This window comes from Arachis stenosperma, chromosome 3 (assembly GCF_014773155.1).
Source record: "Arachis stenosperma cultivar V10309 chromosome 3, arast.V10309.gnm1.PFL2, whole genome shotgun sequence".
Taxonomy (NCBI): Eukaryota; Viridiplantae; Streptophyta; class Magnoliopsida; order Fabales; family Fabaceae; genus Arachis; species Arachis stenosperma.
In genome coordinates this window covers 150085852-150111404 of record NC_080379.1, presented here as the reverse complement: position 1 = coordinate 150111404, position 25553 = coordinate 150085852, and the positions used below count along the sequence as shown (strand labels likewise).

The following is a 25553-nucleotide window of genomic DNA, read 5'->3' as shown; positions in this document are numbered from 1 at the left end:
TGATTCCTCGTGTGTTTCAATTACAGTAATAGAAAAAGTTTTGGCTCTTCCTTTGAAAACATGTTCATTCACTTAACATGCAAATCGAAATCGAACTTCTGTTCGCATATTTATTCGTTCTTTCCTGTAGGAATTGACATTACTATTTAGATTGAATGGAGCATTTAGATGATATTGAATCCAAAATATACATGCACAGTTCCACATTCAGTTTATAATGTACAGGTTTAAGAAAATAAAACTCCCTTAGCAATAGGTGAACACTGGTTTTGTACTAACTTGTCCAGTGAACACTGAACAGTGCATTCTAATGATAAGGGTGTGAAATAAATAAAAACTTGTCAACTGTAGCTTCGTTGCAGCAATATGGCTCCGTAGTCATGGTCTGCATTACATTCTTGATTTCTGGTTGAACCTTACAACTTGGATATAGCATAGTCCATGGCATCCACAACAAAATCTGCACATTTGGGAGAGAAATCAGCCAAATTACACTTTGCTAGAAGGTTTGGAGAAAGAATCTAGATCTTGCATTTTAATTAAAGATAACACCCAAAACATATACCTGCATCATCTTTGGTGAAACACATTGGTGGCTTAATTCTAAAGACATTTCCATGCAGTCCTCCTTTCCCAACTAGAACACCAAGCTCTTCAATTCATTGCAAGTAAATGGTTAGAAGTCTTTTAGGACATTGGAAAACAAATGCGAGCTTTGTATGCATTGAGTGATTTGGCGATTCTCATCTTACCTCTAAGTTTTTCGAATAATACAGCAGTTTCAGACTTTGCAGGTGTCTTCTCTTTTCGATCAGTAACCAACTCTACCCCAACCATTAAACCTCTTCCCCTCACATCTCCAATGACTAAACACCATATATAATAAAAACAAATTGCAGCAACATGAGAAGTTTAATAATGTCAACCCAAAGATTATGTTTCTATCTAATCAAGCATATATATGGATGCTAGATATATAGTTATGCAGTTGAACTACAATGCAGTAACAAAACAATGTTTTGAGGATGCAAGATTCAAGAAGACATACTTTCATGTTTTTGCATAAGCGATCTCAAACGCTCAAGCATGTGAGAACCAACATCAGCACAATGAGCCTGACGCTTCTCCTGATCAAGAACCCTGAGAACTGCAAGTCCGCCAGCAGAACAGACAGGGTTCCCACCAAAAGTGTTAAACTGAATCTTTTGATTCATCACACTTGCTATTTCTGGAGTTGTAACTACAGCTCCAAGCGGCAAACCATTGCCAATACCCTGATACATATTAACGTGAGATTTAGTGAAATGACTGCAGAAGAATTGGAAGTTACAATTCACCAAAATCAGTCCTACAAGAAGAAAAAACCGGAACAAAACATATTGTTCCAAAACACAAAATAGTGAATCTTGTATAAGAAAAACCAAGTTAAACTTCAGAATGCATGACAAACTTGCCAAGTTTCAGGAATTAGAGATATGGACCTTTGCCATGGTAACTATGTCAGGAATGACACCTTGTGTCTCAAATCCCCAATAGTGGCTTCCTGTACGACCAAACCCAGTTTGCACTTCATCAGCAATGCAGACACCACCAGACTTCCGTACAATGTCATAGACAAGATTTAAGTATCCAGGTGCTAGTTCAACTGCTCCTCCAACTCCCTAGTCCAAGTCATGAGGGAAAAAATTAAATAGAGAAGTACACTGACATGGTGTTCTACCTTCTAAGTAACATTTCCATTATTAGACATGATGTACGTACCTGAATTGTTTCAGCAATAAATCCAGCAACTCTTCCTGAAGTTCCATAGTCAATATGATCTTGAACATCTTTGGCATAACTCTTAGCATCAGGGCCAAAGATTCCACGGTATGGATCCGGATTCATAACATGATGAATTTCACCCTTAAATTTAAAAATATTAAGAATAATTAGTATTTCACTATCTTTAATATAAAATATACAACTTTCATGATGCTATAATTACAACTAGATTGGTTTGGGGTAGTAATTGAAACTTGGAAGTTCTATTAACTTATTCGGATTTTCTCTTCATACATTGGAAAGCAGAAAAAAAGGAAATCAATGGTAACAGTATATTAGTGACTGATTTTAAAGCTTTGCAACTTAATTTTTTATAAATCTGTTCAGAGGGAAAAATTATAATATTTATGATCATTTTCTTGGTGATTGTCCAACAACATCAACTAAGCATTATTCTACTAGAAAGAGTATAGGTTGCAAGTTGAAAAGGAAAAAGTGAGAAACTATTTTTCATAAAGAAAAGGCCTGATTGGTCATAATTCATATGTCCATATCTGGAGATAAATAATGCAACTAATAATTCAGATTGAACTTTAAAAATGCCAACAAACCAAATATTCAGACAAACCTCTGGAATAGGGTACTTCCAGGTGTTGAGAGCAGTCAGGCCAATTGTACTAGAACTTCCCCCATGATATGCATTCCTCAAAGAAATCATACCAAGATTACCAGTGTATAAACGAGCCATCATCATTGCCAATTCGTTTGCTTCTGAGCCGGAATTTACAAAATAAACAACCTGCAATAAAAATAACAATCATTAAAAGAAGAAACACGAAAACAAAGAAGCTAAGCAATAAGCAATAAAGAGAAGATTGACCTTAAGGTTTCCAGGCATCTTTTGGGCCAAGGCCTCAGCAAAATCAGCAATTGCATGGTGTAGATATATGGTAGTAGCATGTTGCAGAAGCTTGTTCTGCTCTGTGATAGCATTTAAAACTTGAGGATGGCAGTGTCCGCAAGAAACAGTAACTATGCCAGCAAAAGCATCAAGATAACGCCTTCCACTATCGTCAAAAAGATACTGCATTTTCCCCTCCACAATATTCAGCTGCACAAAACCAACACCAATCGTTAATTATCCATCACACCTCATATTTACATCCAACAAAGCTTCATCGCAATAGCATCGATGTTCATAAAAGAGGTGTGTGGAGAAAGTAACTAACTCACAGGTTTCTGATAGTAGTAGAACAAGGAAGGACCGAGGTATTTTTTGCGCTTGGCCAAGACTTCATCGGCGGAAGGTCCATGGTAGGGCCGGGGCTGGTAATCGAAGGGCGGAAGTTGTGGCGGCTCAACAGCGTTTGCGGTGGCTGCGGCGTAAGTTCCAATGGAAGAAGCGTAAGGTCGCGAATTGCTAGGCTTGGCTATTGCGACGGTTTTCTTGAGTAACGCTCGCATCGTTGCCATCGGAACTGAGAAGTGAGAAGAAGAAGAAGAAGAAGACGAGCGTGTGTTACTGTGTTATTTAAGTAGTGTTACTACTCAGTAAAATGGGGATCTCAGCTTCGCAATATGCTGACGTGGCCTGAAATCACCAGACCCACCCTCAGTCCCTCCCTCATTGATTAATGATCTTAGCGAAGGTGGACATTAATTGATGCGATTCTCGAAATCAAACCTATTTTAAAGGAAAATTAATAGATGGTTAGGTACATGTAACATGTGTGTGCATCAGTGTAAATGCATGTAAAAATTTCAAAAAAAAAAAATTTCAAAAAATCGAATTGATAGATAAATAATAACAAAAAAATAATAAAATTTGACAATTCTCACATTTTTCAAAAATTAATTAATTCCTCGAGTTCACATGTAGCCAACAAAACAAACTAACAAAGTGGAAGAAGGTGACAAATGTCAATGGCAAAACAATTGTTGTTGTGATGATCACTGAGGTGGGATCAAGCTGTCTTCAATTAGATGAGGCCAAGCCTTTTTAAATGGATGATCTTAATTTTTTAATTAGTTATCAAATATAATTTTTTATTATATAAAAATATATAATAAGAGATCATATTTTATAATATTAATTAAAAAAATCTTCTCTTTTTATATATTTTTTTTCACTATGAATTATTGCATTATTTGTTAATTAGGTAAATTATCACTCTACTCTACCAATACTTATAAATGATAGTGCTTGTTAGGTACGTAATACTAACTAATAATTTCTTTTATTCGATAAAGATGGATTGAGTATGATTGTACGAATAACTTTTGGATCAGCAGATCTTATCCTTTAAGGTATAAAAAATACCATTTAATTAGGTATCTTTTTAAAAATGGTATAATATTAAGTCTTTTATTATAATAATTAAAAAATAAAACAAATATATTTAAATAAATTTAATATCTTTTTAAAATTAAATACACATCTAAAATATAAACTAAATAAAACTAAAATTAAAAATTTAAATTTTTGTTTTAATTTTATTATTTTTCGGTTTAAATACACTTCAAAAATATAAATTCAGTAAAATTAAAATTTAAAAGTAAATCTTAAGGATTTTAACGGAAAGCAATGGAAATCTACGTGACTACGTGTGGATATGCAATAAAGTAATAGTTTTTAAACACTAGCTAACAATACAACAATGGGGATGTAGCTCAGATGGTAGAGCGCTCGCTTAGCATGCGAGAGGTACGGGGATCGATACCCCGCATCTCCATTTTTATTTACATCTTATCTTTTCTTTCTTAATAATTGCGAATTGTTTATCTTGAGTCCAACAAAATTCATAGAATCAAGTTGAAAGTGCACAAACAATATTACAGTTCATGATTGTTGTTTCTTGTTAACATCATATATATTCTCAACAAATCGTCTTTATTAATTCATTGAGTTTTTAATTCTGTGAAGAATGTTACAAATCATACTTGTAGTCTTTGTTTCAAAATTGTCAATAATGTCATAATCAAAACTGCATCTGTAACTCTTTGATTTACTTGTTGCTTTCCAGCACCATCCACTTTGCCAAATGCACTACACTAAATCCAAATGAATTAAACCAGAAAAATAAAAAACAGAATTCAGCAATATTATTTATAAGAACAAAAAGGATAAACAAAGAATAACAGATTCACTAAATCAAAACTTGAATATTTAAATAATGATGGCAAAGTCACATAACATACCACCTCATATGTGAACTGATCTGCTAGTAACTAGTAAGCAAGTCAAATATTGATGTGAATTACCAACTAATTTTTCAGCTGAGGTTCTGCAAAATTTTGGGAGCTATTTGAATGAGTTACAACAGTAGTAGCAGATTTTGACTTGTCTCGTGAAGATCCCAAAGCATCTAGGAAGAACTTCTTGTTAGGGATAATACCATCTCTATCCATATGCTTCAGCAATGTATCCAAAAGCTCCTTCAAGTTGGCTTTAGTGTAAGCCCTATAAAGAAGCTTATATGTTGAAGCATCAGGAAACACTTGTAAGCTAATTGCCCTCTCCAACAGAGAATCTGCTTCCAATGGTAAACCATTTATGCAGTAAACATCAAGCATAGCATTTAAGGTTGATGGTTTTATCTGAGCCTTTGACTCAATTAGCCCTTCAAATAAATCTCTAGCTTTGGAAATGCAATCACAGTATCCATACATGTAGATGAGACTCTCGTGAGTGACAAAGCTTGGTTTATAACCCATGTCAGTCATTTTTCTGAAAACATTTTCTGCTTTCTCCTTTAGTCGTGCCTTGCCATAGTTCAGGATCATGGAATTAAACGTAGGCAGTGTTGGTTTCTGCTTGGACCTCAACAAACTCTTGAATACTTGTTCCATCTTATCGAATTCCTGCTTCTTCCCGTATGCATCGATGAGCAAATTAAAAGTAATCAAGTCAGGCTTACACTTATGGCTTTTCATTCGAGCAAGCACAGATTCCATTTCGCGGATCATTCCATTCTTTCCAAAAGCATCCATGACACCATTAAACGTGTATATATCAGGAGAAATGACAGTCTCATCAAGATCCCTGAACAAAGAATTCACTTGATCTGAATTGCGCGCCTGCGCAAAAGCCCTCAAGAGAATGTTATAAGTAACAATGTTGGGCTTACAACGCTCCATTCCCTTCATCTTGTCAAAGTAGCCAAGAGCTTTGGCTAATGCCTTTTCCTTGTCCCGGGAATGAAGGTGAGCCGTGATAAGAGCATTATACACAGAAGTATCCGGGCGGCAACCGGAATTACGCATCTCCGAGAAGAGCCACATAGCCATCCTGGTTTGGCCTTTCTTTCCCATCACTGATATGAGCTTCGAGTAAACTCCATTGTCAGCAATATACCACCGTTGTTTCTGCATCCACCTGAAAACCTGAACGCCAAATTGAGTACTTAATAGTTAATATAAGCATTCAAGAAATTAAAGAGCGGAACAATTAGGGTTTGTTACAATTGTAAAAGGGAAAGAGAGAGGGACCTCACCTCAATGCATTGTAGCCAGCTATCTTGTTTACCAAGCTCTTCGAAGAGCAAGAAGCAATGCTCGGTTCTCAGGTGCTTCACGTGCTTGTTCAGTGTCTTCAGGAGAGGCTCTCTCTCGGCGGTTATTTTCCCGGTCAGTAAACGAACCAGCTCTCGTCTCTCTTCCGATTGGTCGGTGTTATTCTTCCTCCGGGTCGGAACCGGGCCGCATAAGATCCGAACGGGTGGTATAGTCAAGCTTGGATGGTTTGTACTTGTCCTGTATTTGGCAAATGAAGAAGAAAGAACAGACATGGAAGCTTAGCTGAGTGGAGTTGCAGAGACTCGGATAACGTATTAACGTTTCATTCAGTTTACTTTTTGGGCTTTTTTTTTTGGGCATGGGTTATTACCCTTTATCTGTTCGGGCTTTGTTTTACAATTGTTTGAGTAGTCAACTAGTCATACAGCATTTCTCTCTTTCGTGAGGTTTTTATTTATTTGCGAGTGGAATGACTCAATTGCCCACTTTTTGGAGGACAACCTATGATACAATCTGCTGGAAAAAAAAAATATCTAGAATGAACATATTTATAAAATAATAAAGTAAAAATTATTATTAAATTTATAATTTTTATTATCTTAATTTAAAGTTAATTTATACTTTTATTTTATCAAATTTTTTATTTTAGAGAAACTTAATCCCAATCTGCATGCTCTGCACCTGGATGATGTGCTGGCAAGTATAAAACATGTTACACTTCTCTTGGATAAAGTCTTGACTCTTCAACACTATTATAATATGGTACAAAATCACATTAATCAGTTTCGATGAGTTCAACTGTTTAGGAAGTAGATTCTCTCCAGTAAAAAATTAGTTCCCGCAGATCTTAAAATTACTTCAACTGAGGTCATTTGTGATTTGTCTCAAAACATTTTATTTTAAATCAATTGACAATGACATTGCGAAAGATACGAAAATTCTAAAAGAACAAGAAATTACCACCTGGTCCACACCAATACATCATGCACATACCGTGACAAAAGAAACAAAATCTACAAAATCGTGGTCCTAATCACGTTTATATTTTTACATACAAAATGACGGAAGTTGCGACCTACATCAGAGCTGGCATATATTATTCTGAGGCTAGCAAGTAGCAACGACAATGGTAAACACTTATCAATGAATGCTTTTTTGTATTCTTGTGTTCTTTTGAAATTTCAACTCACTAGTCACTATAATTCAAAGTTTCAAACGTCACAACTTACAGGATTGTATAGTTTCGCTTACAACACCAAGGTTCCCTTCACTATGTCTTATACATTATATACGCCTAGTAATTATATACATTACTCCTCATAGCAATTTGAACACGATTCCCTAATTAAAGATGATTTGTATAGCAATATTTCTAGTCTCTCTTGCTTGTCTCTGGCTATGGGGATTCACCAACAAGAACAAGAAATTACCTCCTGGTCCAAGAGGGTTACCAATTTTGGGTAGCCTTCATAAGTTGGGAGATAATCCTCATCTTGATCTTCACAAACTATCACAAAAACATGGACCAATCATGTACCTGCGCCTAGGTTTGGTGCCAACCATTGTTGTCTCTTCTCCACAAGCTGCTGAACTCTTTCTTAAAATCCATGACCTTGTTTTTGCAAGTAGACCACCCAATGAAGCTGCAAAGTACATTTCATGGGAGCAGAGGAACATGAGTTTTGGTGAATATGGTCCTTATTGGCGCAACATGCGAAAGATGTGCACCTTGGAACTACTAAGCCAAACAAAGATCAACTCATTCAGACGCATGAGGCAAGAGGAGGTTGAATCATTGATCCACGTTCTTAGAGAAGCAGCAAATGATGGAGTTGCTGTGGATGTCAGTGCTAAGGTTTCAACAGCAAGTGCTGACATGAGTTGTAGAATGGTTTTTGGGAAGAAATATGATGACAAAGACTTGGATGAGAAGGGTTTCAAGAGTGTTATACAAGAAGGGATGCAATTAGCGGCAACTCCAAACATAGGTGATTATATTCCTTATATTGGTAAACTTGATCTTCAAGGCTTAACTAGGCGCATGAAGGCTGTGGGGAAAAAATTTGATGAGTTTTTTGAGAAAGTTATTGATGACCACTTGCAATCATCTGAGAACAGAGAAGATAAAGTTAAGGACTTTGTGGATGTCATGTTGGGCTTTCTAGGCACTGAGGAATCTGAATACCGTCTTGAACGCCCTAATATCAAAGCCATATTGCTGGTAAATGGAATCACATCTTATAATACTTTACCTAATTATTTTTGGACACTCGCCTTTAAGTTATGCATGTATGTGTGACTTGTTGTATGACCAATTTTTAAAATTATGCCGAAATTTGCCAAATTTGGTCTTGATATATGGTTTTGGAAAAAGCTGTGAATGTGAGATCCATCAGTATATATGTATCTTAGGCAACTAATTTTTGGCACTGTAGATAACACCTTGTATATATTTTATGCACAGGATATGCTGGCAGGTTCAGTGGACACATCAGCAACGGCAATAGAGTGGGCACTTTCAGAGCTAATAAAGCATCCAAGAGTGATGAAGAAACTTCAAATGGAGTTAGAATCTGTGGTTGGTATGAAGAGAATGGTGGAGGAGTCAGACTTAGACAAGTTGGAATATTTGGACATGGTCATCAAGGAAACCATGAGGATCCATCCAGTGGCACCGTTACTAATACCACACCAATCTATGGAAGATTGCATGGTTGGAGATTTCTTCATACCCAAGAAATCAAGAGTCATAATAAATGCATGGGCAATCATGAGGGACCCAAGTGCTTGGAGTGAGCCAGAGAAGTTCTGGCCGGAGAGATTTGAGGGAAGGGAGATTGACATCAAAGGTAGAGATTTCCATTTTATACCATTTGGGTCTGGGAGAAGAGGATGCCCTGGATTGCAGTTAGGTCTAACAGTGGTTCGGTTGGTGGTGGCACAACTTGTGCATTGCTTTGATTGGAAGTTACCAAATAAGATGTTGGCATCTGAATTGGACATGACTGAGGAGTTTGGTCTCACTATGCCAAGGGCCAATCATTTATTTGCGATACCTACTTATAGGCTTCAGAATGAAAGTGGTTAAGCAGTTGACAGTTGCCACAATTGTGGGATGGGGAGGACATTACAATGTGTTGTTTTCCTTCTGTTGTTGCCAACATTTCTCTCACTTTGCAGGTTTAGTTTAGTTTCTGTTGTGTCATGCTCGACAATTAAGGTTTAGTTCAATAAGAATTAATAAATTTGATTGTATATAACCTGAGGAATGGAACAAGATACTAATGAGTGATATTTGGGAATTTTCTGTGGAGAAGAGTAAGATTATTCCAGCATTGCTGATAAGTTACTTCCATCTTCCTCCACATTTAAAGCGTTGTTTTGTTTATTGTGCTTTATATCCCAAGGATTATAAATTTAAAAAGGACGAACTAATCCTTTTGTGGATGGCAGAAGATCTTTTACCACCACCAAAGAGAGGAGAGAGTTTAGAAGAAGTTGGTTGCGAGTGTTTTGATGAACTAACTTCCAGATTATTTTTCACAAAGCTTCAAATTGCTCATGATTATTTTGTGATGCACGATCTCTTGCATGATTTAGTTTCAAATTGGGTTGGGCATTCCTCTTACCAAAACATGACACGTGTGTCTCTGGTGTGTTGCAAGAATTGCTGCATGCTGCCTTCACTTGGACAGCTGTCATCTCTTAAGTCCCTGCTAATTGAAGGTTTCGATCAGCTGAGGAGTATTGGCAATGAGTTTTACAAGAATGAAGAAGATCATCATTCTTCGCATATTCCACCGTTTCCTTCACTGCAGAGTTTGGAATTTTTTGATATGGCATGTTGGGAGGAGTGGAACTTACCTGACTCAGAAGCTTTTCCTCAGCTTAAGATCCTTCGAATATCAGAGTGTCCTATGTTGAAGGAAGAGATACTTCATGAGGTATTCTTGAGAATCATTTCTTCTTTGTCGGATGTTTCCAAAGTTCGCGAATTACGTATAGACGACTATTTTATAGGAGAAGGCATTGGGGACATGTTTCTTGGTGGGGATACTTTAACAATAAGGGGATGTGAATCTGTGAAGGAGTCTGCATTTAAGGCAATGATCAGCACCAACCATCTAAGTTGCCTCCAAGAAATACACATCGCAGGGTATTCCTCTTATGTATTCTTACCGAGCAATTGTTTTCCCAAATCTTTGCAAAAGCTGCAAATCTGGAGGTGTAGAAAACTAGAATTCCCCGAGCAACAGCAGCAGAAGTATGATTTGGAGATACTGCAGCATTTTGGAGGCATTACCACATGACATGAATAGTCTACTCCCAAGTTTACAGTCTCTCGACATATATGGTTGCTCAGACACTTGGAGGTTGCCAGAGGGTGGTTTGCCGCCTAACTTGAAATCACTTGCTGTGGGAATTTGCGAGCAACAAATGAGGGATCTATCATGGATGGGCAACTTGGACGCCCTCACTCATCTTAAAATTTCAGGTTATAAGTGCGAGAACATAAAGTCATACCCAGAGGTGGGTTCGTTGCCTCACCTTCCCTCCCTTGCCACTCTTGAGATATGGTTGTTCAATAATCTGGAGACATTGGAGTGCAACGAGCTTCTCCACCTCACCTCCCTCCAACAACTACACATTTATTGCTGTCCAAATCTGGAGAATATGGAAGGAGAAAAGTTGCCTCCCTCTCTCTTGCTACTTCAAATTTATAGCTGTGATTTGCTGGGAGAACACTGCAGGAACAAGCATCAACTAATCTGGCCCAAAATTTCCCACATCCCCACCATTCAAGTCGAACAGTTTCTCAATAGAGATTTCTGAGTAGGTAATTTTCTAGTCTCTCATGTTTGTCATTTCCTTTTTTTAAAAGCAACATTATGCTGTTTTGCAGAGGGGAAAAAAAATGATAGCTTGAAAATGTACTTGTTTCTAACCCCCCTTTTTTTTTAAATCAAAGAGTTAGCTACCATGTTAGAAGATTCATGGTAAAAGGAATCAGCATGAGGTGTATAAGGTTCCACAATAAAAGGATCAAATTATTGTTTACTAACAGTAACTATTTCTTCCTTGTTTTGTTTGTATACAGTGATATATCAGTGCCCAGCATGCTATCTGAATTTTGGTAACATATTGTAACATACCTATCCTTATCATCAGCAAGAACTAAAAGAGTAAGTTGGGATTTATGCTTGCAACTGCTTGCTAGATTTGTAACTCTTTTAAATAGATAGAGTTATTCTCATATTATTATAAACTCATCTAATGCCTTGTATAATTTCTTTTGGACACGTTATCAAACAGGTTTTACATATACTAAGCTACATAAGATCAGGAAAAATATATTATCATAATATGCAGGAGTAAAATATTCTTCTTGGCACGACCCAAAATGAGTCATGACTGGTCCTCAAGGAAATTATCCCTAAGCAAGCCTAACAAGTCTTATCCAAATTAAACATTGAATTTACAACTGTTTTTAAAACCTTAGAAGTATGAAAAGCAATTTAAGAAAAATAAGTTACACATTATTTTGACAAGACATAAAATAGTCTAATATGACTGGATCCTACATGTGAAATGTGGAACATAAGCATCTAAGAATTTGACAAAAGGACTCGCTATCTTCAAGTTGCTTGCCAAGAAATTTGGCATATCGTACTAGGATTGATATCTGTGACTGAAAAACAAGAGAAATTGATAAGGTGAGTTTTGTAACTCAATGAATAGACAATATATCTATTCATGAGACTATATAAATAATATTATCAAAAGTATATTTTTATTTACAACGTATTATAAATAACAGAATGAAGTGAATCGATAAGGGAATACTCAATCCAGAAGTCGAATCAAATCAAATCAAATAATACACACTTGAGCGGCTCCACCTTTAAGGATAGTCATTTTCTTTTATGTACCCTTACAATATAACAGATCTAACATGTGGCCTACACGTTAGGCTAGCAACGTTCTTGCTAGCTGAGGCCTGAGCCAAATGCATCTAGGTTAATGTCATAACCGTCGTTAACTATGGTTTTCTAGTTTGAGTCTCCCAAACCAATTCAAATCATATTAATTTCAAGTAAGGCAAGATATTTAATTCTTCCAATACAGATCATTAAATCAAATAAAATCAAATCAAATAATGTATCAAATAATTTCATCCCAAATCATAAGAAATTTTAACATATTTCATAAGTTAAGAACATATAGATAAATAATAAACCAAAAATATTTTAAATTTTCCAAAATACGATTATAATTTGGTAAAATTAAATATTCTAGGGTATGTTTAGTTTGCATTTTTATTTTCAGTGTTTTTTTTTTCTACATCTTGTGAAGGAAAAAGTGAAAACAGTAAAAACAATAAAATCCTGTTTTCTATTTTACTTTTTTCTTCACAAAATTCAGAAAATAGAAAATATTGAAAATAAAAACAGAAAATGAAAATGCAAACAAACGCAACTCTACATTTACAAAAATTTCATTTAACAAATATATAGTCTCATGTGTATTTTCTAAAAATATAATCTTTATAAAGTAATCATTTAATTAAAATAAGTCAAATATTATAATCAAATCAAATTCTTCAAATACTAATTTCATAAACGAAATTAGAAATAATTATAGAGTACACAAAACAATCATAGATATAAAGCATACTCACAACTTGGTGCCAATAAACCAAGATCAACTCTGCAGACAATTTTGAATGCATTACTAATTACTAAACCACCGGTTGATACAATGAGTAATTATTGAGCCAAAGAATTTTCTTTAAGTCTCAATAATCACTGAAACTCGAAATTATTACTGTTTCCTTCACCCGCTAAGATGGAACTTCTTTAGTGGAGTTGTGAGAAAAGAAATGAGTAATATGAGTACATAGGATGTAGATACATTGTGTTAGAAATATGACAAGAAAGGGAAAAACAAAATTAACATAGTACAGATTTGTTAGAAAGAAAGGAGAGAAAGTGAAAGTAGAAGGAGAGGGATTATGTGTGTGTGCTCTATTGGGAGAAGAAAATGAAACTTGAACGGATGGGGTAAGAGTGTGTTGTGGATAGATAAAAGAAAGAAAAAAAAAAAATGAAGTGAAGTGGATCCTATAGGTTTTATTTATTTATTTATCTTTTAATTTAATTTTTTTTTTGTGGTTATTACACTTGTCTTAGAATATTTGATCTTTTGGGACTTAACGAGGATGGCTACTAGTACTTTGTTCTAAAATGTCTATATTGAAAATACTTTCTTTATAACTTGTAATATTATGGCAATTAAATTATGGTTGTGATCACTTTATTTTCTATCGAACTTTATTTAACTTCTTTGCAATTTCACTTTTTGGTGGCATTTATATTTGTTAAATATCATTTCACTGCTGATCCTAAAATCAAAACAATGATCCAACATTACTGCAGTACTATGCATTTCACAAAAAAGTGTAGAAAATAAAAAGAACTGAAAGACTATAGGTAATTTCTAGCTTATTTACAAATTTGCGTTTCTTATGCTGGCAGGTTCAGTGGATACATCAGCAGCGGCAATAGAGTGGGCACTTTCAGAGCTAATAAAGCATCCAAGAGTGATGAAGAAACTTCAAATGGAGTTTGAATCTGTGGTTGGTATGAAGAGAATGGTGGAGGAGTCAGACTTGGACAAGTTGGAGTATTCGGACATGGTCATCAAGAAATTCATAAGGACCCATCCAGTTGCACCATTAATATTACCACACCAATCTATGAAAGATTGCATGGTTGGAGATTTCTTCGTACCAAAGAAATCCAGAGTTGTAATAAATACAGGGGCAATTATGAGGGACCCAATTGCTTGGAGTGAGCCAGAGAAGCTCTCACCGGCAAGATTTGAGGGAAGAGACATTGATGTTAGAGGGAGAGATTTCCAACTAATACCATTTGGATTTGGCAGAAGAGGATGTCCCGGATCCCAGTTAGGTCTAACAGTAGTTTAGTGGTGGCAACAGCTTGTGCATTGCTTTGATGGAAGTTACCAAATAACTTGTTGCCAAGTGAATTGGACATGACTGAGGTGTTTAGCCTCTCGATGTGTAGAGCTAATCATCTATTTGCTATCCCAACTTACAGGTTTCATAATGAAAGTGATTAAGCAAAAAAATATAATGTAATCATGTTTTTATGTTTTATTTGTTCCATTTGAATAAGATTCATTGATCAAATGCAACAAAATCAAGAGAGTAAAATGAGAGAAAAAATAATCCCAGTGAGAAATTAATTATCATTTACCTTGACGAGTGCTCATAATTGTAAGAGAAGACATTTGATATTTCTCCAATCCATAAAGATATTTTCCTATCAAATAAAATCTAAACTGAAGAGCAAGTCTGGTTGGAGGAGGGACCGATGGTGGTGTCCTACGTAGTTTGAAAAAGAACAAGAAATAAAGAGTATACATACAGATTGTTGTAGGTAGTTGCAAGATAATAAGAGAAAACGACAACTGATTCACTCAACATTGAATCTAAGCAGCTACCTGTCTTTTCTTTCTTTTTTGGTTGTAATGTAAAATATCTACCGGAGAGTGGTCCGCCAAGAACAACGGCTGCTTTGTCTCAATGAATGTTGGATTGTGACTTCCCATTACCTAAGAACCGTTTTCACCATCTTATCCTCACTATTTCTGCAGTTTTTGGCTTTAGGAAGAAACTGAGTAACACTCTTGGAATCACAAGTAACAATCAGCTTTCTTTGAACCACCAATTCACTTTCTAAAATACCACTAACACCTTACAAACACTGAACTTAAGTATCAACATTCAACACACCGAAAATTGTTTTGATGTTTTCCATAGCAATATTCTTGGTTTCTTTAACTTGTCTGTGGCTATGGGGATGCAGCAAGAAGGGTAAGAGATTACCTCCTGGTCCAAGAGGATTGCCAATCTTGGGGAGCCTTCACAAGCTGGGAGCTAACCCCCATCGCGTTCTGCACAAACTAGCACAAAAACATGGACCCATCATGTACCTGCGCCTAGGTTTTGTGCCAACCATTGTTGTTTCTTCATCCCAAGCTGCTGAATTGTTCCTCAAAACACATGACCATGTCTTTGCTAGCAGACCACCTATTGAAGCTGCAAAGTACATCTCTTGGGAGCAGAGAAATATGGTTTTTGCTGAATATGGCCCTTACTGGCGCAACATGCGTAAGATGTGCACATTGGAATTACTGAGCCACACCAAAATCAACTCCTTCAAAAGCATGAGGCAAGAGGAGGTTGACCTATTTATCAAGCTTATGAGAGAAGCCGCCAGTGATGGGGTTGCTGTTGATCTTAGTGCCAAGGTTGCAGCACTAAGTGCAGACATGAGTTGTAGAATGATTTTGGGCAAGAAGTACATGGACCAGGACTTGGACGAGAAAGGGTTCAAAGCTGTGATGCAAGAGATACTGTATTTGGCAGCAACTCCAAACATAGGTGACTTTATTCCTTACATCGGTGCACTTGATCTTCAAGGGTTAATTAAGCGCATGAAGAAAGTGCACAAAATCTCTGATGACTTCCTTGACAAAGTTATACATGAGCACATGCTATCAGAAAACAAAAAAGACAAAGCTAAGGACTTTGTGGATGTCATGTTGAGCTTTATTGGCACTGAAGAATCTGAATATCGTATTGAACAGCCTAATATCAAAGCAATATTGTTGGTAAACTACAAATAGTAGAGCTTTTTCAAAGTCCTAACTTTTACAAGTAGATGTCATAGATTTCAGTTATGCATGTTCCTTTATAGCATTTTAATTTTCGTAGTTCCTACATAGGATATGCTGGTTGGTTCAATGGACACTTCAGCTACAGCAATTGAGTGGGCACTTTCAGAGCTAATAAAGCATCCAAGGGTGATGAAGAAAGTTCAAATGGAGTTGGAATCTGTGGTGGGTTTGAATAGGGTGGTGGAGGAGTCAGACTTGGACAAATTGGAGTATTTAGACATGGTCATCAAGGAAACCATGAGGATTCATCCAGTGGGACCATTACTAATACCACACCAATCTATGGAAGATTGCATGGTTGCAGATTTCTTCATACCCAAAAATTCCAGGGTGATAATAAATGCATGGACAATTATGAGAGACCCAAGTGCTTGGACTGAGCCAGAGGAATTCTGGCCAGAGAGATTTGAGGGACGAGACATCGATGTTAGAGGGAAACACTTCCAACTGATACCATTTGGGTCTGGCAGAAGAGCATGTCCTGGATTACACTTAGGGCTAACTGTGGTTCGATTAATGGTGGCACAACTTGTGCATTGCTTTGATTGGAAGTTACCAAACGGGATGTTGCCAAGTGAGTTGGACATGAATGAGGTGTTTGGCCTTACAATGCCTAGGGCCAATCATCTATTTGCAATTCCTACTTATCGGCTCAACAATGAAAGTGGTTAGGAAAACAATGTAATGGTAAAGTTTATATAATATTTCATTAGATCAACTAGAATGTGATTCGCTGATAGGAGAGACCTGGCGAAAAAAAGGAAGAAAAGCTTTGTTGGAAAATAAATTACCACTTTCCTTCCTTTGAATTCTATCTCTATGATATATATATATATACTAGCAAAATCTAATACCAAACACAGAAAAATAAACACCATATATCAATAATATTCATGTTCGAAATTTACCTCTGAGCTAGTTACTTGTGTAGAATGAGAAGTCAAAGCCATCTAGCATATCCTACATAGACCAAACATACATAGAAAAAGTGAAGAATAAAAAACAATCTTTGTAGTAATAGAAAACAATTATCACTTCCGTACAGTTTTTTAGCCATCACCACGGTTTTAATAAAAACGAAAATCATGTATGTTCTCTTTCTTCTATCTTCTAGTTCTCTCCTTCATTTATTCTCTTCTCTATTTTTTTTTCTTTATTGTTGTCAGTGATTGCTTGCATTAGAATGTCATTTCACTTGTATGTGAGTTGCATTTACAAGCTGACAGTTAGCTTAGTTAGTTAATCAGTTAGATGCACATGACTTATGTATGCCAATATAGCAGTTAGGTAAGTGAATATAAGAGATACCTAGTTCCATTCCTCGCTTTTCTGCCATTGCTCACTTAATGGTTCCAGCTATTGACTTTTGTCAATTGTCTCTATCTTCATCTGCATTCTCTATTTTTTTTCTTCTTTTTATGATAAAAAAAACATACTTATGTTATCCAGCTAAATAAAGAATGAATAGAAAACAGTAAGAAAAAAGAATGATGACAATGATAAAAACAAAAAAAAAAAAGAAAAAAAGAAAAAAGAGAAGGCAGAAGCAAAACAAAGGGGCAAAAAAAAAAAGAGAAGAAGAAAACGAGTTTATTGATTACATATTCAGCGAGGTCTTGATGAGCCTATTATAAGAGACAGCTTTTGTTTTCTAAATAAAGAATGGACGAAAAAATAGTAAGAAAAAAAATGAAGATGATGATTACAAAAAAAGGAAAGAGAAGCAAAACAAAGGAGAAAAAAAAAAGAACACAAAGAAAATGAATTTATTGATTACATATTCAGCTAAAATGGTGTTGATGAGTCTAAATCAGACTATGTTGTGCAATATTTGTGGTTTTTTATTGGGAGGGATATTTGTGTCGAATTCCTCTCACTTTACTGTATCGAAATTTAACCTTTTCAAGATTGATTTTGTGGCTTTTACGAATTCTTCTACCAACTCTTCTTTTTTATTTTGTTTTATTTTGTTAAAGTCAAAAGCTGCTTTTACAGCATTATTGCTTGCAGACTTTATTACTAATTAAATTAAGGGTCTTTTAAAAACGTGTCTTAAAAACAAAGAATGTTAATGAGCTCTCAAGAAAGTAAAGGGTACAGCGCTCTCTAAAAACCTAAATCATAAATTTTCTTAAATTTTAAATCATAAACTCTAAATCATAAATTATGAACTCTGAATCTTAGATTCTAACTCATAAGCCTTAAATTTTAACTTCTAAATCTGAGCCATTGAAATAAAATATAATAAATAGAGAATTTAGATCTGTTTAATTAACCATATTAGATGTATACCAAAATCAGTTATAATATAAAATATACATTAAGATATAAAATACACACTAAAAATAATTTAAACTACACATGTATTTATATACAAATATACAGTGATTTATTTTGATGTGCAAATAGTATTGTTATTTAATTAACACAATACCTTAAAAACACATTTAGAAAAAAAGATAAATAGATACCTGACTTTTTAATTCGAAAACATATAAATCCTTGACTAATTAAAACTACAAAAACATCCCTCACTTTCTAAAATGTGAGACATCTAAGTCCTTCCGTCCAAAATATATAAGGAGTTAAGGACAAATAAGTCCCCCCCAGAGACTTAGATGTCTCGCATTTAAGAAAATGAGGAACATTTTTGTATTTTCTATTAGTCGAAAACTTTTTTGTCTTTGAGATAAAGATAAACGGTTAGGGACCTATTTATTGTTTTCTCACATTTATTATCATAAGAAGATATTTAACTAAACTTTTACATTTTTAATATATCGAATACATAAAAATTTAAAACTTTTTATTTTTATATTCTTAATATGTGTTCTTAGAACATATTTTAACTAAAAACTTAAATCTTTAACTTATTACACAAACAAATCGTTTTGCACATGGTTTTAACCTTTAAATCTTGTCTACAGATATCTGAACTTCACCTATATATTGCAAGTCGAGAGACACTCTCCGTGTCAAATTAAAATATCAACATTCAACAATTCAAAATTGCTTAGATGTTTTTCATAGCAATAATTTTTTTTTCACTTATTTGTCTGTGGCTATGGGGATGCAACAACAAGGCTAAGAGATTACCTCCTGGTCCAAGAGGGTTGCCAATCTTGGGAAGCCTTCACCTCTTGGGGGGACATCCTCATCGTGATCTTCACCGGCTAGCACAAAAATATGGATCTATCATGCACTTGCGCCTAGGTTTTGTGCCCACCATAGTTGTTTCTTCACCGCAAGCTGCTGAATTGTTCCTTAAGATCCATGACCATGTCTTTGCAAGTAGACCACCCAGTGAAGCTGCAAAGTACATCTTTTGGGGGCAGAGGGACATTGTCTTTGGTGAATACGGTCCTTATTGGCGCAACATGCGTAAGATGTGCACCTTGGAACTACTAAGCCAAACAAAGATCAACTCTTTCAGAAGCATGAGGCAAGAGGAGATTGACTCGTTTATCAAGCTTCTGAGAGATGCAGCCAATGATGGTGTTGCCGTTGATGTTAGTGCCAAGGTTGCAACACTGAGTGCTAACATGAGTTGTAGAATGGTTCTGGGAAAGAAATACATGGATCAGGACATGGATAAAAAAGGGTTCAAAGCTGTGATGCAAGAGTCATTGCGTTTAGCCGCCGTTCCAAACATAGGTGACTATATTCCGTATGTTGGTGCACTTAACCTTCAAGGATTAACTAAGGGCATGAAGGCAACGGGGAAAATATTTGATAACTTTTTTGAGAAAGTTATTAATGAGCACATGCAATCAGATAGGAAAGAAGACAAGGTCAAGGACTTTGTGGATGTCATGTTGGGATTTCTTGGCACTGAAGAATCTGATTATCGTGTTGATCGCCCGGATATCAAAGCCATATTGCTGGTAAATGACATATATAATTCAGCATTTCCAAATCATACAAATAGTGAAGTACCAAAATTGTTGACTGAAAACAAAAATTCATAGAAGATAGAAAGTTAATTTATATATATATCTAAATGGCTTGATTTCTTTGACAAATCTACAAAAAGAATGGATAATTTTGTCACCAACATGATCATTTCAGTAATTTTTCAAAAATGTTTGAAAAATTTTTTCTTATATAAGAAATTTTTAGAGTGATCTTATCTTTAGTGGACACTCTTAGTACTTCACTTGCCATACAAATTTGGGCAATCCTAATTGACATAAAAGCTCCTCACACTGATTATTATTTATTACTACTAATAGATATATTGTAGTTCTCATTTATGCATGTTTCCAAGTTATGATTATCCTTTATATTTCACACAGGATATGATGCTGGCTTCAACAGATACTTCAGCTGCAGCAATAGAGTGGGCACTTTCAGAGCTAATAAAGCATCCAAGGGTGATGAAGAATCTTCAAATGGAGTTGGAATCTGTGGTGGGAATAAAGAGGGTAGTGGAGGAATCAGACTTGGACAAATTGGAGTATTTGGACATGGTCATCAAGGAAACCATTAGGATCCATCCAGTGGGACCATTACTAATACCACACCAATCCATGGAAGATTGCAATGTTGGAGATTTCTTCATACCCAAGAAATCCAGGGTGATAATAAATGCATGGGCAATTATGAGAGATCCAAGTGCTTGGATTAAGCCAGAAGAATTTTGGCCAGAAAGGTTTGAGCAAATAGACGTTGATTTTAGAGGGAGAGACTTCCGATTTATACCATTTGGATCTGGCAGAAGAGGATGCCCTGGATTACAGCTAGCCCTAACTGTTGTTCGGTTAGTGGTGGCCCAGCTTGTGCATTGCTTTGATTGGAAGTTACCGAATAACTTGTTGCCAAGTGAATTAGACATGAGTGAGGAGTTTGGCCTCTCAATGCCTAGGGCCAATCATCTATTTGCCATTCCTTCTTATCGTCTTCACAATGAACGGGGTTAGGCCAAAAAAAAAATGTAATTGCTTTACTAGGACTCTTTGAATAAGATTCATTGGTAAGACCCAACAAAATGGGGAGAATAAAAGTGACAGAGAATCGCAAATGAGAAATAAAAGATCATTTTTCCTGTTGCTTATTATTGTAAGAACAGATATTTCTTCTATGCACGTTTCTCTACCGCATTTTAATTTTCTTTAATTCCTACATAGGATGTGCTGGTTGGTTCAATGAACACTTCAGCCACAGCAATTGAGCGAGCACTTTCAGTAATAAAGAATCCAGGGGTGATGAAGAAAGTTTAAATGGAGTTGGAATATATGGTGAGTATAAATAGGGTGGTGGAGGAATCAGAATTGGAAAAGTTGAAGTATTTAGACATGTTCATCAAGGAAACCTTGAGAATCCATCCAGTGTCACCATTACTGGTACCACACCATCTATGAAAGATTGCAATGTTGAAAATTTCTTCATACCAAAAAATTCCAGGGTCATAATAAATGCATGGACAATTATGAGACCCTAGAATTTGGACTGAGCCGGAGGAATTCTGGCCAGAAAGATCTGAGGGAAGATAGACTGATGTTAGAGGGAGAGACTTCAGACTTCCAACTGATACCGTTTGGGTCTGGCAGAAGAGGATGTCCTGGACTGCAGTTAGCCCGAACTGTGGTTTGGTTAGTGTTGGCACAGCTTGTGCATTGCTTTGATTGGAAGTTAAAAACAATTTATTGCCAAGTGAATTGAACATGACTGAGTTTGGCCACACAATGCCTAGGGCCAATCATCTATTAGCCATTCCTACTTATTGGCTTCATAGTGCAAAAATATAACAGTGAAATATTATTTCATGTTAGATTGGATTGATTTGAATGTGATTCAGTGATCAGACCAGGAAAAGTATTTATTAAAAAAAAAATTAAGTGAGAAATGAATAATCACTACATTCATTTAATTAAGAATTTTATTTCCATGAGAGAGAATATATACTCAACAAAATGTACATCATAAATCAATAATATCCATGTTCGAAATTACCTCTGAATTTGTTAGTTGGGCTTGTCTAGAATGAGAAGTCAAGCCATCTAGTATATCATATATATACAAGGCTTCAGGGTGATGTCTATATTCAACTGTAAAGATATGAGTTTTGCCACTCACTTGGATAATGCTTTGTCCAGGACATTTTCTCACTTGAAGATATTTCATCTTTCTTCTTATAGCTGCAACTCCATCCCACATCCCAGCTGATGCATATATGTTAGCCAACTCCACATATGGAACTGCCACATGGGGCTCCAACTGAAATAGCCTCTCTGAAACATATTTGGCCATCTCCATCTTAGCATGCAGTTTGCATGCAGACAGCAATGCACTCCATATACCAGCATCAGGTTCAAATGGCATACATTCAATAATTTCTAAAGCTTCTCTCAGTTGTCCTTTACGACCAAGAAGATCAACCATACATGAATAGTGGTCTATACCAGGCCTTATACCATACTTTTGTGTCATCATGCTGAAGCACTCCAATCCTCTTTCAAGTAAACCTCCATGAGCACAAGCTTGGAGAACAGCAAGAAATGTTATGTGGTTTGGTTTCATTCTCATCTGCACCATCACAAGAAACAGGTCCAAAGCATCCTTAACATCTCCACTCAAAGCACAAGCTGTAATCATGATTGTCCAGGTGACGATAGTTTTGTTAGCCATAGAATAGAAAAGCTCCTTAGCATTGCTAAAACTTCCACACTTTGCATACATGTCAATTAGTGCATTACAAACTACAATATTTTCTTTCAACCCTTTGTTAATAGAGTAATTATCAATCCATTTCCCAAGTTCAAGAGATCCTGTTTGACCACAACCTGAAATCAAAGCAAGCACAGTAACCAAATCTGGATTTTCGCCTGATGCTTCCATTGTATTAAACAAGTTTAATGCCACATCCATATATCCTTTCTCCGCATACCCACTAATCATTACAGTCCATGAAACACAAGTTCTGACAGACATGCCATCAAACAATAATCTTGCAGAATGGACATCCCCACACTTGGAATACATAGAAATAAGAGTATTCACCACACACACATCAGCATCACAACCTAACTGAATTCCATGAGAATGAATCAGCAGACCTTGAAATAGTGCTTTGGGTTGCACACATGATGAAAGCAAATTGAGGATTGTACTAATGTCCGGCAAAAGTCCACAATCAAGCATCCCTTTATAACAATCAACAGCCTTGTCATACTTTTCAAAATTTGCATATGCTGCAATCATAGAATTCCATGAGACAACAGACCTAATACTACTGTCAATTTCATCAAATACTATCTCTGATGAACACAAGTCACCACATTTAGCATACACAGCAATCAAAGTGTTAGCGACAGAAACATCAATATGAACTCCAATTCGAATCGCAAAACAATGCACTGCATTCACAAAATTTGGGTTTTTCAAATCCAAAACAGATTGAATCAGGAGCAAGACAGTGACGGAATCAGGATGAATCCCAGTATGCCTCATCTCACGCAGTAGACAGAAAAACCTGTCAACAAGATTCCTCTGAGAAAAACCTGCAAGCATTGCATTCCAAGAAGCAATATCCCTAGTGGGCATTCCAACAAACACATGGTGTGCATCTTCCAAATGACCACATTTAATGTACATATCAACCATCGCGGTTTGCACAAAAACATTGGACTGAAAGCAAGATTTGGCAACATGGGCATGGATCATTTTGGAGTTCCTGAGACGGGAGATTCTGGCACAGGCTTTTGCAACGAAGGGAAAGGTAGAACCATTGGGTGTAACCCCAGTTTGCTTCATTTGGCGGAAAAGAAGAAGGGCTTTTTGTGCATGGCCTTGGTTCACAGCTTGTCTTATATTGGAGTTCCAGAAGGAAAGGGTTGAGAAATTCGAGAAACGATTCATGAATGGTGCAACAGTAAAAGCAACAGGATAGAGGATCATCTCTCATCTTTGAAGTTGAACTTGTTCTTTTGGAGCAATGAGTAAAAACAAGAGAACTGAACTGAACTGAAGGCAACTGTGTCTTGTTGCAAGCAGAACCAGCTGCGCTCATTACTGCTGGTGCAGAGGGTAGGGATTAACTCAGAAATTAATTCAGCAAACAAGGCAGAGGAAATTTAATATAATAATGCAAAAAAAAGTCCGAAATTTTACCTCATGGAAATCACAAACAGGAGAATGGGTCAAATTTATCAGCTCGGCCATGGGATGAGAGTGAGGAGCTGCAACAAGGAGCACTAGCGGCCGGCGGATGGTTCTTCCCGGCAACTTCAGTCGGAGGTCGTTGCTGTCGTTAGGGGATGGGCTCACCAGGTGCAAGCGAAACGTGCCCTTCCCTCCATTGGGCCTAGCCCAATTCAGTATTGCAAAAATTTGAGAGGTGTTATGTTAAGAAATGACCAGTGACCCATGACCAAAAGAAATGACCAGTGACTGACATTGACACCTGCAAAGTGCCATTTTGTGCCATATTATTTTTGTTGTTGTTTAACGGTTTAACGCTTGGCCTTAGTCAGGATTCGGGGATTTCTCAAAAGGGTCATGCTACTGTGAGGAAGTAAAACTTTTTCCTCACCTGAAGAAATGTCGTGGATGCTCCAAGAGGATACGCGTGTAGTTTTGGTTCCCATTGACTCGGGTAAGTTGTGTGACAATTGCAGAAGGGACAGAAATTGTCGAGGCTAATTATGGGCTACCTAATCTTCTAATCAGTTAGTTGGACTTTATTGTTCTGAAGTTTTGGTATACCATGGTTGGAATGAGCTGGATTGTGGTTATGGGCTAAAATTTTTGCTGCTCCATTTCAAAATAATAACAACAATAAAAAGGGCTTCGGGCTCTGCCCCTTTATCTTACCGAAATAGTAATAATAATAATGATGCCTTGTGCATGCAACAATCCATTGGCCAGCGGCAAACCCTTAAATGGAGCTCAATACCGCGACGGATTAGTCCTTGACCTGCCGGGTTGGAGGATACCGTGGGAAACCAAAAAAAAAAAAAATAATGATGATCATGACAGAAAAAAATAAATTGCTACTACGTAAATTTTTTTTATTTAAAATTTTTAATTTTAAGATTAATACCATTATGTTTGTGTAATTTTTTTAATTTGAAATTATTAATTTAAAAATAACACTAGTCACTTATTCTTTAAAGCAAACAATTGATTATATATAAAGCAAACAATTGATTAAATAAAAAATTTAAAATTTATAATAATTTCATTGATTTAAGATTACTTCAAAAAACAATTATATTTTAAGGAAGACCACTCAAAAAAAAAAGTGTATTCACCATATTTTTTAAAAATTTTTGAATTTTTTATTTTTTATAAAATTATATTCAAAACCATTGAACCTTTAAAAATATTGGGGAAAGAATTTTTTCTTAAATACCATATTTTTAAACTTATTCCTCCGTGTGAGTTAAATATTTTCACAAACTAAGTAAATTTAATTTTAAATTTTAAATTAAAAATTTATATTTTATTTTATTTATATAATTATACCCTAAACCTTAACATAAACCCTCAATATTAAACAATAAATTCTA

General features: G+C 35.8%; 6 protein-coding genes and 1 non-coding gene across 16 annotated transcripts; 4 read left to right on the top strand and 3 right to left on the bottom strand.

The window, feature by feature from the left end:
* Positions 1–84: 84 nt before the first annotated feature.
* LOC130967538 (alanine--glyoxylate aminotransferase 2 homolog 1, mitochondrial) lies at positions 85–3404 on the bottom strand. The gene is made up of 9 exons (XM_057892438.1): positions 2998–3404; positions 2645–2875; positions 2393–2563; positions 1762–1905; positions 1482–1661; positions 1049–1274; positions 753–866; positions 566–652; positions 85–460 (listed from the first exon to the last, which is right to left on the bottom strand). Exons 1-9 carry the CDS (start codon positions 3235–3237, stop codon positions 417–419), a joined length of 1437 nt encoding a protein of 478 aa, XP_057748421.1. The 5' UTR covers positions 3238–3404; the 3' UTR covers positions 85–416.
* Positions 3405–4423: 1019 nt separating this feature from the next.
* On the top strand, positions 4424–4496 carry TRNAA-AGC (transfer RNA alanine (anticodon AGC)). Its single transcript has one exon. It is a non-coding gene; the product is annotated as a tRNA-Ala (tRNA).
* Positions 4497–4679: 183 nt separating this feature from the next.
* On the bottom strand, positions 4680–6685 carry LOC130967621 (pentatricopeptide repeat-containing protein At4g39620, chloroplastic-like). Of its 3 annotated transcripts, none has more exons than XR_009081398.1 (3): positions 6258–6685; positions 4963–6147; positions 4680–4815 (listed from the first exon to the last, which is right to left on the bottom strand). XR_009081398.1 is itself a non-coding variant. In XM_057892567.1 (2 exons), the coding sequence occupies exons 1-2, from the start codon at positions 6549–6551 to the stop codon at positions 5029–5031; spliced, it is 1413 nt and encodes a 470-aa protein (XP_057748550.1). In that variant the 5' UTR covers positions 6552–6685; the 3' UTR covers positions 4851–5028. The 3 variants fall into 3 exon arrangements, 1 of the variants encoding a protein (XP_057748550.1); XR_009081399.1 differs by having other exon boundaries at positions 4792–4810; XM_057892567.1 differs by lacking the exon at positions 4680–4815 and having other exon boundaries at positions 4851–6147.
* An 822-nt stretch (positions 6686–7507) lies between these two features.
* Positions 7508–14558, top strand: LOC130968188 (cytochrome P450 71AU50-like). Of its 4 annotated transcripts, XR_009081550.1 has the most exons (4): positions 7508–8500; positions 8744–11116; positions 11378–11462; positions 13815–14558. XR_009081550.1 is itself a non-coding variant. In XM_057893344.1 (2 exons), exons 1-2 carry the CDS (start codon positions 7631–7633, stop codon positions 9365–9367), a joined length of 1494 nt encoding a protein of 497 aa, XP_057749327.1. In that variant the 5' UTR covers positions 7508–7630; the 3' UTR covers positions 9368–11339. The 4 variants fall into 4 exon arrangements, 1 of the variants encoding a protein (XP_057749327.1); XR_009081551.1 differs by lacking the exon at positions 13815–14558 and having other exon boundaries at positions 8744–11112; positions 11378–11564; XR_009081552.1 differs by lacking the exon at positions 13815–14558 and having other exon boundaries at positions 7627–8500; positions 11378–11595.
* LOC130968187 (pentatricopeptide repeat-containing protein At4g19191, mitochondrial-like) lies at positions 11592–24470 on the bottom strand. 5 transcript variants are annotated; one of them, XR_009081546.1, is made up of 6 exons: positions 24154–24470; positions 22120–24057; positions 19141–19925; positions 17353–17456; positions 16953–17004; positions 11592–11968 (listed from the first exon to the last, which is right to left on the bottom strand). XR_009081546.1 is itself a non-coding variant. In XM_057893343.1 (3 exons), exons 2-3 carry the CDS (start codon positions 23938–23940, stop codon positions 19815–19817), a joined length of 1932 nt encoding a protein of 643 aa, XP_057749326.1. In that variant the 5' UTR covers positions 23941–24054; positions 24154–24470; the 3' UTR covers positions 19040–19814. The 5 variants fall into 5 exon arrangements, 1 of the variants encoding a protein (XP_057749326.1); XR_009081545.1 differs by having other exon boundaries at positions 11593–11968; positions 22120–24054; XR_009081547.1 differs by lacking the exons at positions 19141–19925; positions 22120–24057; positions 24154–24470 and adding an exon at positions 17646–17768 and having other exon boundaries at positions 11617–11968.
* LOC130968189 (cytochrome P450 71AU50-like) lies at positions 15112–16762 on the top strand. The gene is made up of 2 exons (XM_057893345.1): positions 15112–15978; positions 16093–16762. Exons 1-2 carry the CDS (start codon positions 15112–15114, stop codon positions 16714–16716), a joined length of 1491 nt encoding a protein of 496 aa, XP_057749328.1. The 3' UTR covers positions 16717–16762.
* Positions 19242–19801, top strand: LOC130966893 (cytochrome P450 71AU50-like). The gene is made up of 2 exons (XM_057891716.1): positions 19242–19711; positions 19795–19801. Exons 1-2 carry the CDS (start codon positions 19242–19244, stop codon positions 19799–19801), a joined length of 477 nt encoding a protein of 158 aa, XP_057747699.1.
* Positions 24471–25553: the final 1083 nt, after the last annotated feature.